Raw genomic sequence first — 11185 nt, forward strand, 5'->3', positions numbered from 1 at the left:
AGCGGGCCAATGGGAGCGCGGTTTACTGCGGGGTGGGATTCCTCCGCCCCTAGGGGAGGGCGGCGGCAGCCAATCAGAGCGGGGCTTTTTGGGCGCTGCGGAGGCGGCCGAGGCGGACGCTGTGAGGTGAGCCGCGGGAATTGGGGGGGCGCTGACGGGGTTTAATCAGCCTCGAACACCGATAATCAATCCGGTTATCGATAATACCGTCATCAATCGTTCTTACTGAGCGCGGCCCGGTTATAATCAATTCGTTTATCGGTAATCCCGTCATCAATCGTTCTTATTGAGCGCGGCCCCGCTTTAACCAGCCCCAGTAACCAGTCCGATAATCAATACCGTCATCAATCGTTCTTATTGAGCGTGGCCCCGCTTTAACCAGCCCCGAATCCCAATAATCAATCCGCCAATCGATAAATTCCCGACTTGTACTTCCCAAGCGCTCAGTACAGTGCTCTACACACAGCGCTCAATAAATACGATTGAATGAATGAATTAATGAATAGTATCGTCGTCAATCATACTTATTGAACGCGGCCCGGGTTTAACCAGCCCCGAACCCCAATAATCAATCCGCCAATCGATAAGTTCCCGACTTGTTCTTCCCAAGCGCTTAGTACAGTGCTCTGCACACAGTAAGCGCTCAATAAATACGATTGAATGAATGAATAGTATCGTCGTCAATCATACTTAATTGAGCACGGCCCGGCTTTAATCAGCCCCGAACCCCAATAATCAATCCGCTAATCGATAATCTCGTCATCAGTCGTTCTTATTGAGCGCGGCCCCGCTTTAGCCAGCCCCGAACCCCAATAATCAATCCGCTAATCGATATGTTCCCAACTTTTAGTTCCCGAGCGCTCAGTACAGTGCTCTGCACACAGTAAGCGCTCAATAAATACGATTGAATGAATGAATAGTATCGTCGTCAATCATACTTAATTGAGCACGGCCCGGCTTTAATCAGCCCCGAACCCCAATAATCAATCCGCTAATCGATAATCTCGTCATCAGTCGTTCTTATTGAGCGCGGCCCCGCTTTAGCCAGCCCCGAACCCCAATAATCAATCCGCTAATCGATATGTTCCCAACGTTTAGTTCCCGAGCGCTCAGTACAGTGCTCTGCACACAGTAAGCGCTCAATAAATACGATTGAATGAATGAATTAGTGAATGGTATCATCGTCAATCATACTTATTGAGCGCGGCCCGGGTTCAACCAGGCCCGAACCCCAATAATCAATCCGCTAATCGATAAATTCCCGATTTGTACTTACCAAGCGCTTAGTCCAGTGCTCTACACACAGTAAGCGCTCAATAAATACGATTGAATGAATGAATTAATGAATAGTATCGTCGTCGATCATACTTAATTGAGTGCGGCCCGGCTTTAATCAGCCCCGAACCCCAATAATCAGTCCGCTAATCGATAATCTCGTCATCAATCGTTCTTATTGAGCGCAGCCCAGCTTTAGCCAGCCCCGAACCCCAATAATCAATCCGCTAATCGATATGTCCCCGAATTGTACTTCCCAAGCGCTCAGTACAGTGCTCTGCACACCGTAAGCGCTCAATAAATACGATTGAATGAATGAATTAATGAATGGTATCATTGTCAATCATACTTATTGAGAGCGGCCCGGGTTTAACCAGCCCCGAACCCCAATAATCAATCCGCCAATCGATAAGTTCCCGACTTGTTCTTCCCAAGCGCTTAGTACAGTGCTCTGCACACAGTAGGCGCTCAATAAATACGATTGAATGAATGAGTTAATGAATAGTATCGTCGTCAATCATACTTAATTGAGTGTGGCCCAGCTTTAACCAGCCCCGAACCCCAATAATCAATCTGCTAATCGATAATCTCGTCATCAATCGTTCTTATTGAGCGCGGCCCCATTTTAGCCCTTCCCGAACCACACTAATCAATCCGCTAACCGAAATGTTCCCAACTTGTAGTTCCCAAGTGCTCAGTACAGTGCTCTGCACACAGTAAGCGCTCAATAAATACGATGGAGTGAATGAATTAATGAATGGTATCGTTATCAATCATACTTATTGAGTGCGGCCCGGGTTTAACTAGCCCCGAACCCCAGTAATCAATCCGCCAATCGATAAATTCCCGATTTGTAGTTCCCAAGCGCTTAGTACAGTGCTTTACACACAGTAAGCGCTCAATAAATACGATTGAATGAATGAGTTAATGAATAGTATCGTCGTCAATCATACTTAATTGAGCGCGGCCCGGCTTTAACCAGCCCCGAACCCCAATAATCAATCCGCTAATCGATAATCTCGTCATCAATCGTTCTTATTGGCGCGGCCCCGCTTTAGCCAGCCCCGAACCCCAATAATCAATCCAGTAATCGATATGTTCCCGAATTGTACTTCCCAAATGCCCAGTACAGTGCCCGGCACACAGTAATTGCTCAATAAATACGATTGAATGAATTAATGAATAATATCGTCGTCAATCATACTTATTGACCCCGGGTTTAACCAGCCCAGAACCCCAATAATCAATCCGCTAATTGATAATACCATCAACAATCGTTCTTATTGAGCGCAGCCCAGCTTTAGCCAGCCCCGAACCCCAATAATCAATCCACTAATCGATATGTACCCGACTTGTACTTCCCAAGCACTTAGTACAGTGCTCTGCACACAGTAAGTGCTTAAGTACGAGTGAATGAATGAATTAATGAATAATATCGTCGTCAATCATACTTACTGAGCGCGGCCCGGGTTTAACCAGCCCCGAACCCCAATAATCAATCCGCTAATTGATAATCTCGTCATTAATAGTACTTATTGAACGCCTGCTATGTGCAGAGTGCCACACTAAGCGCTTGGGCTCAGCCCAGTAGTAGAGGAGCCCAAAATTGGGGGGCCAGGGTGTTAGTAATAATAATTTGTAATAAAAGTAATAGTAATTGATAAAGGTGGTATTTGTGAGGCACTTACTAAGAGCCAAGCAGTGTTCTAAGCGCCGGGGAGGGCGGGGGGGAGGTACAAGGTCATCAGGTTGTCCCACGTGGGGCTCAGAGTCTTCATCCCCATTTTACAGATGAGGTAAGTAATGATGACATTTGTTAAGCGCTTACTACCTGTAAAGCACTGTTCTAAGCGTGGGGAGCATACAAGGTGATCAGGTTGTCCCACGCGGGGCTCACAGTCTTAACCCAGAGGAGTCAAATGACTCGTCCAAGGTCACACAGCAGACAAGAGCCCGTTGTTGGGTAGGGACTGTCTCTATAAGTTGCCCACTTGTACTTCCCAAGCGCTTAGTACAGTGCTCTGCACAAAGTAAGCGCTCAATAAATACGATTGAATGAATGAAAGGGGCAGAGGAGGGATTAGAACCCACGACATCTTGATTCCCAGGCCCTGGCTCTAGCCATTATGCTGTTCTGTTTCCCATGGAGAAGTCACCTAACCTCTCTGTTTCTCAGTTGTAAAAGGGGGGCTTAATAAGTGTTCTCCCCCCCGCCCCCCAAATGCTGAGCCCCGAATTTATTTTTTCCCCCCTTTTTTAATGGGATTTGTTGAGCACCAGGGAAGGCTGTAAACTCATTGTGAGCAGGGAATGTGCCTGTTTATATCTGTCTTGTTCTCTCCCAAGCGTTCAGTACAGTGCTTCGCACACAGTAAGGGCTCAATAAGGTTGATTCAATTGAATTGAATAAATGCAAGATAATTAGAATGATTATGGTATTTGTTAATGAGAGAAGCAGCGTGGCTTTGTGGCAAGAGCCTGGGCTTGGGAGTCAGAGGTCGTGGGTTCTAATCCTGGCTCTGCTACTTGTCAGTTGTGTGACTTTGGGCAGGTCACTTCACTTCTCTGGGCCTCAGTTCCCACATCTGTAAAATGGGGATTAAGACTGTGAGCCCCACGCGGGACAACCTGATTACCTTGTATCTACACCAGCGCTTAGTACAGTGCCTGTTACATAGTGAGCACTTCATAATAATAATATTGATGGTATTTGTGAAGCACTTACTATGTGCCAAGCAGTGTACTAAGCGCTGGGGTGGATACAAGCAAATTGGGATCAGGCACAGTCCCTGTCCTATGTGGGGTTCACAGTCTCACTCCCTTCTGTACAGATGAGGGAACTGAGGCACAGAGAAGTGAAGTGACTTGCCCAAGGCCACCCAGGAGACAGGTGGCAGAGTTGGGATTAGAACCCATGACCTTCAGACTCCTGGGCCCAGGCTGTATCCATAAGGAGAAGCAGCGTGGCTCAGTGGAAGGAGCCCAGGCTCTGGAGTCAGAGGTCACGGGTTCAAATCCCAGCTCCGCCAGTTGCCTGCTGTGTGACCTTGGGCAAGCCACTTAACTTCTCTGTGCCTCAGTTCCTTCATCTGTAAAATGGGGGTTAAGACTGTGAGCCCCCCTTGGAACAGCCTGATCACCTTGTAACCTCCCCGGTGCTTAGAACAGTGCTTTGCAAATAGTAAGCGCTTAATAAATGCCATTATTACTATAAAGCCACTCTGTTTCTACTTCAGGGCCTTAGAACAGTGCTTGGTAATAGTAATTATGGTTTTTGTTCAGGGTAATGGTATTGGTACAGAGTGAGCGCCTAACAAATATCATTAAAAATGCCACAATTATTATGGGGCAGATAGCACTGTACTGAATGCTTTGGGGAGTCCAATAGAGAAAGCAGGCCTAATCCTTCAAACAGCAGCCTCAGAGTTCCGACTGCTCCACCCCTTCTCTTCCCTCTTCCAAAAATTGAGAATAATTGTGGTACTTGTTAACCGCCTACTATGCGCCAAACACTGTTCTAAGTGCTGAGATAGATGCAGGTTGGTCACAGTCCTCTCCCACATGGGGCTCACAGTCTGAGAAGCAGCGTGGCTCGGCGGAAAGAACCCGGGCTTTGGAGTCAGAGGTCATGGGTTCGAATCCCGGCTCCGCCACCTGTCTGCTGTGTGACCTTGGGCAAGTCACTTCACTTCTCTGAGCCTCAGTGACCTCATCTGGAAAATGGGGATTAAGACTGTGAGCCCCACGTGGGACAACCTGATCACTTTGTATCCCCCCCCCCAGCGCTTAGAACAGTGCTTTGCACATAGTAAGCGCTTAACAAATGCCAACGTTATTATTATTATTAGTCTACCCGTGAGGTAACTGAGGCACGGTGAAATGACTTACCCAGGGTCACGCAGCTGACATGTGGCAGAGGCGGGATTAGAAATCAGGGCCTCTGTTTCCACCTGGCCAGGCTGCTTCTCATGAGCACCAGGTGTGGATTTAGTAGTGGATTTAGTAGTGGATTTATCGAAAGCCTTCTGCATGCAATGATCAGTCAGTCCCTCAGTATTACTTTCTGAGCACTTTCTGCGTCTGGATCACTGTAGTAAACACCAAACTCTCTCAAGTGCTTAGTACAGTGTTCTGCCCAAAGTAAGTGCCCAGTAAGTACCATTGATTATTGACTGATAGGGTACAGTAGAGTTAAAGAGCATGGTTCCCTACCCTTAAGGAGCTTGCAGTCTAGAAGGGGAGGCAGTGTGCTGTATTAGGTGCTTGGAAAAGTGCAAAAGACACATTCCCTGTCCACGGGGAGCTGACAAATTAGGGGCAGACAAATACCGCTCTGAGTAATAATTATGGTGTCTGTTAAGCGCTTGCTGTGTGCCAGGCACTGGACTAAGCACTGGGTTGGATAATAATAATAATAATAATGGCATTTATTAAGCGCTTACTATGTGCAAAGCGCTGTTGTAAGGGCTGGGGAGGTTACAGTCTTAATACCCATTTTCCAGTTGAGGTAACTGAGGCACAGAGAAGTGAAGTGACTTGCCCAAAGTCACACAGCTGACAAATGGCAGAGCTGGGATTTGAACCCATGACCTCTGACTCCAAAGTCCGTGCGCTTTCCACTGAGCCACGCTGCTTCTCTAGAGGGAAAGAGAGAGAAATTTTGGTATTTATTACACGCTTACTGTGTGCTAAGCACTGGGGGAGATGCAAGGTAATCAGGTTGCCCCACATGATGATGGCATTTGTTAAGCGCTTACTATGTGCAGAGCACTGTTCTAAGCGCTGGGGAGGGTACAAAGTGATCAGGTTGTCCCACGGGCGGCTCACGGTCTTAATCCCCATTTTCCAGATGAAGGAATTGAGGCACAGAGAAGTTAAGTGACTTGCCCAAAGTCACACAGCTGATAAGTGGCAGAGCTGGGATTAGAACCCATGTCTTCTAGACTAAGCTTGCCGTGGGCAGGGAATGTTTCTGTTTATTGCTGTTCTGTTTATTCTGTTTATTGCCCTCTCCCAAGCGCTTAATTACAGTGCTCTGCACACAGTGAGCGCTCAATAAATACGATTGATTGAGGGGCAGACCTGCATAAATTTAAATCGTTTGTAATATGTAATTTTCTACTCAATTTCCCTACCTTATCTGTAATTTGATTTTTGTGGCCATTTAAACTAAGATCATTATGAATGGGGAGCATGTCTGCTAATTCTGCTGCATTAAACTCTCCCAAGCATTTAGTACAGTGCTCTAGCCATAGTAAGTGCTCAATAAATACCACTTTTTGGAGGGGGAGACTGACATTAGTATCAATATATCACTGATAATATATAATTTTATAATTTATACCCCCACCCTACCTGAAATTTGATTTTAGTGGCCGCTTAGACTGTAAACTCACTTTGGGCGGGGAGTTTATCAGCTAATTTTGTTGTATTGAACTTTGCCGAGCACTTTAAGTAGAAGCAGAGTGGCTCAGTGGAAGTTGGGAGTCGGAGGTCATGGGTTCTAATGCCAGCTCTGCCACTTATCAGCTGTGTGACTTTGGGCCAGTCACTTCACTTCTCTGTGCCTCAGTTCCCTCCTCTCTAAAATGGGGATTAAGTCTGTGAGCCCCACGTGGGACAACCTGATTACCTTCTATCCACCTCAGCGCTTAAAACAGTGCTTGGCACATACTAAGCACATAGTAAGCGCTCAAAAAATACCAATGACTAATCAGAGGGAGACACCAACATCAGAACCTGTTGTTGGGTAGCGACCGTATTTATATGTTGCCAATTTGTACTTCCCAAGCGCTTAGTACAGTGCTCTGCACACAGTAAGCGTTCAATCAATACGATTGAATGAATGAATAGTTGATAATCTATATAATTTTATAGTCTATTCCCCCATCCCACTAATTCTCTTGGCTCCCCCAAGCGCCTAGTCCGCCCTGTGCCTGTAGTAAGCGCTCAGTAAAGGATGCCCGATGGATCGGGCCGGGGGCAGTGCCAGGCTCCTCCCCGCCTGTCGCTCTGACCCCCTAGACTGTCACCTCGTTGCGGGCAGGGATTGTGTCCGTTTATTCTTACATCATCCTCTCCCAAGCGCTCGGTACAGTGCCTTGCACCCACGAAGCGCTCAATAAATACGATCGACTGACCCACAGGCGTGAAGCATGGGCCTCCTCGCGGCCTTGACCCGCGGCCTGGTCCGGGGAGCCGACCGGACCGCCCCTTGGAGCAGCAAGCGGGGACCCCGCACCTTCTACAAAAGCCGGGGGGCCAAAGGCACGGGCTACTTCACCCGCGGCTGGAAGTTCATCACCGTGAAGGAGATGGTGCCCGAGTTCGTGGTGCCGGACCTGACGGGCTTCCCGCTCAAGCCCTACGTCTCCTACCGGGCCCCCGCAGGGACGGACCCCCCGCTGACCGCGAAGCAGCTCTTCACCGAGGCCGTCGCCCCGGCCATCGAGAGGGACTTTAAAGAAGGGAAGTTCGACCCGGGAGACCTGGAGAAGTACGGTTTCGAACCCACGCAGGAAGGCAAGCTGTTTCAGCTGTACCCCAAGAACTACGTTCAGTAGGGAGGCGGGGAAATCAACCCCGAAGCCAGACTCCCTCCCACGGAAGTCGTCTTTGCTCTGGAAGGAAAGGGGGCATTTAAGGGGAAGGGCTTCCGGTCTTGCGGTGTCTATTAAAAGCCGACCCTGATATCTGCGGGGGCCTGGTTTTTGGGGAGTGGCACGGCGGGCAACGGGCGCGAGGGGCCTGGCACCACAAGCCATCCCCACGCTCGGTTTCGGCCGTCAATCTCAACGACAAGAGACATCCCCCTCCCCATCACCGCCTTTAGTGGCCCGGGGCTGGGGTCACGCTGGCACGAGGTGAGGCTGCTACGCTTTCAGGGCCCGGCCACCGGCGCTTGCATCAGGGCTTGGCACGTAGTAAGCCCTTAACAGGTAACATTATTATTATTATTATTTTTAAGTTGGGTCACCGGGCAAGCGATTTGTCCTGCGCTCTGCGCACAGCAAGTTCTCTATGAATACCGTTGATGGATCTGGCCCATCTGCAGGCCCTCTGAATTGAGGAAGGGCTTGTCGTCCTTCTGACCCAAAGCGAGGGGGCGGCCCTTGATCCCCCATTCTGGCTTCCGTCCCCTTCACTCCACAGAAACTGCCCTCTCAGAGGTCACCAGTGATCTCCTTCTCGCCAAATCCAACGGCCTCTACTCCTCCCTGATCCTCCTCGACCTCTCAGCTACCATCCACACTGTGGACCACCTCCTTCTCCTGGAAATGTTCTCCAACCTCGGCTTCACCGACTCTGTCCTCTCTCGGTTCTCTTCTTACCTTTCTGGCCGCTCATTCTCAGTCTCCTTCACGGGCTCCTCCACCTCCCACCCCCTAACTGTGGGGGTCCCTCAAGCTTCAGTTCTAGGTCTCCTTTTCTTCTCCATCCGCACCCATTCCCTTGGAGAACTCATTCGCTCCCGTGGCTTCAGCTGCCACCTCTATGCGGATGATTCCCAAATCTACATTTCCAGCCCCGATCTCTCTCCACCTTTGCAGTCTCTCATTTCCTCCCAGCTTTAAGACATCTCTACTTGGATGGCCTCTCGTCACCTCAAACTTAACACGCCTATAACCGAGCTCCTTATTTTCCCACCCAAACCTCTCCTTCCTCTGACATTCCCATCTCTGTAGCCGGCACCACCGTCCTTCCTGTCTCACAAGCCCGTAACCTTGGCGTTATCCTTGACCCCTCTCTCTCTTTCAATCCATTACTAAATCCTGTAGGTTCGACCCACCCTTTCCTCTCTCCAAACTGCTACCGCGTTAGTCCAAGCACTTATTCTATCCGGCTTCGATTACTGGAGCAAACTCCTCGCTGACCTCCCAGCCTCCTGTCTTTCTCCATTCCGGTCCATACTCCACAGTGCTGCCCGTAGTTTTTCTACAGAAACTTTCAGTCCATGTTTCCACACTCTTCAAGAACCTCCGGTGGTTGCCCTTCTGCCTCTGTATCGGACAGAAACTCCTCATTATTGGCTTTAAAGCTGTAAATCGCCCCCTCCAACCTCACCTCGCTGCTCTCCTGCTCCAACCCAGCCCGCAATCAATCAATCGTATTTATTGAGTGCTTACTGTGTGCAGAGCACTGTACTAAGCACACGTCGCTCCTCTAAGGCAAACCTTCTTACTGTACGTCCAACCCGTCTATCTCATCACCGCCCTCTCCCCCACATCTTGCCTCTGGCCTAGAAAGTCCTCCCTCCTCATATCCGATAGACATTGACTGTCCCCACTTCGAAGCCTTATTGGAGGCTCACCTCCTCCAAGAGGCCTTCCCTGACCAAACTGTTCTCCTCCCACTCCCTGACTTACTCCCTTTATTCATTCCCCCCTCCGGCCCACAGCCCTTACGTACATACCTGTAATTTTATTTGTATTGATGTTTGTCTCCCCCCTCTAGACTGTGAGCAGGGAATGTCTGTTATAGTGTACTCTTCCACGCACTTAGTACAGTGCTCTGCACACAGTAAGCGCTCAGTACCACTGATGATGACAGCTTGTTGTGGGGAGGGACTGCCACATCTCAGTTGTAATGTACTCTCCCGAGTGCTTTGGACAGTGCTCTGCACAGTAAGTACTCAATAAATACCATTGATGATAGGAAGCCACAGTAAGAGTCCAATGACCACATAGTTTTTCTTAGTCTGCTTCACAGGGAAAGAAAGAAAATCTTTTATCATTTTAAAAACACCCGCCTGAACACAACTTTTTTTAAAAAAATGGCATTTGTTAAGAGCTTATTATGTTCTCTATTTGTGCGATATCTGTTAAATGCGTACTGTGGGCTGAGCACTGTGATGATGATGATGGGATTTGTTAAGCGCTTACTATGTGTCAAACGCTGTTCTAAGCGCTGGGGTAGGTACAAGGAAATCAGGTTGTCCCGTGTGGGCCTCACAGTCTTAATCCCCATTTGACAGATGCGGTAACTGAGGCCCAGAGAAGTGAAGTGACTTACCCAAGGTCATGCAGCACGCAAGTGGCAGAACCGGGATTAGAACCCGGGTCCTCTGACTCCCAAGCCCGGGCTCTGCCACAAGGCTAAGCTATTTCTGTGTTTTAACATAGCTCTAGCACTAATCTACATCTTCATGGGCGCCCGGGACATCAAGAGATCAGCTTCCCTCTTAAAACTGTGAGCCCCTGAGGGACAAGGATCATGTCTAATTCCCACCAAGGTAGGCTCTCCCGGTGCTTGGCACAGTGCTCTGCACATGGGAAGCGCTTAATAAATACTGTTACTGCTTCCACAACCCCAGGAGGGAGATGGTGAATCTAAAGAGAATCCATTGTTCCCCAGTGTTGCCGCTTCTCAGGCGTCACTATTTCGTCACTTGGTGCTGGTGATACCACCCTCACTCTCTTCCCCTTCCCGTCCAAACCTTAAAGGCGCAAATACTTGAAATTTTTGGACGTTCTCTTCAGGGTCAAGGAACACACCGGACGTCCCGTCAGAGCTACCTTCGCGGAGAACTCTTTTCCGCAGTCAGACCGTACTAAAGGTGAATTTAGCTATCACTCTGAGTCCAAACGAAGAGGCAGAGGGAAGAACTCCATGTGTAGCATCAAGGTAAGCGTCAAGGGTGGAAAAAACCTGCTCTGACAAATTCTGCGCATAGGAAGTGTTTGATTGCCTGAGGAAATCAATCCATTGTATTTATTGAGCGCTTACTGGGTGTAGACGCTACTAGGTGTTTGGGAGAGTACAACGACAATAACAACAACTGTGGTATTTGTTAAGCACTTAGCTTGCACCAGGCACTGTACTAAGCGCTGGGGTCTCAATTCCCATTTAATGTAACAATTTAACAATGTAACAGATGTATTCCCTGTCCACGGTTACAGGCTAGAGAAAA

The 11185-nt window shown here is 48.8% G+C and overlaps 1 protein-coding gene across 4 annotated transcripts; it reads left to right on the forward strand.

Annotated features, from left to right (window-relative positions):
- Positions 1-64: 64 nt before the first annotated feature.
- MRPL41 (mitochondrial ribosomal protein L41) lies at positions 65-7968 on the forward strand. 4 transcript variants are annotated; one of them, XM_038767871.1, is made up of 2 exons: positions 65-126; positions 7422-7968. In XM_038767871.1, the coding sequence occupies exon 2, from the start codon at positions 7431-7433 to the stop codon at positions 7836-7838; it is 408 nt and encodes a 135-aa protein (XP_038623799.1). In that variant the 5' UTR covers positions 65-126; positions 7422-7430; the 3' UTR covers positions 7839-7968. The 4 variants fall into 4 exon arrangements, with proteins under 4 accessions (XP_038623799.1, XP_038623800.1, XP_038623801.1 ...); XM_038767872.1 differs by lacking the exon at positions 65-126 and adding an exon at positions 135-193; XM_038767873.1 differs by lacking the exon at positions 65-126 and adding an exon at positions 3044-3071.
- The last annotated feature ends 3217 nt before the right edge of the window (positions 7969-11185 follow it).

This window comes from Tachyglossus aculeatus, chromosome 27 (genome assembly GCF_015852505.1).
Source record: "Tachyglossus aculeatus isolate mTacAcu1 chromosome 27, mTacAcu1.pri, whole genome shotgun sequence".
Classification (NCBI taxonomy): Eukaryota; Metazoa; Chordata; class Mammalia; order Monotremata; family Tachyglossidae; genus Tachyglossus; species Tachyglossus aculeatus.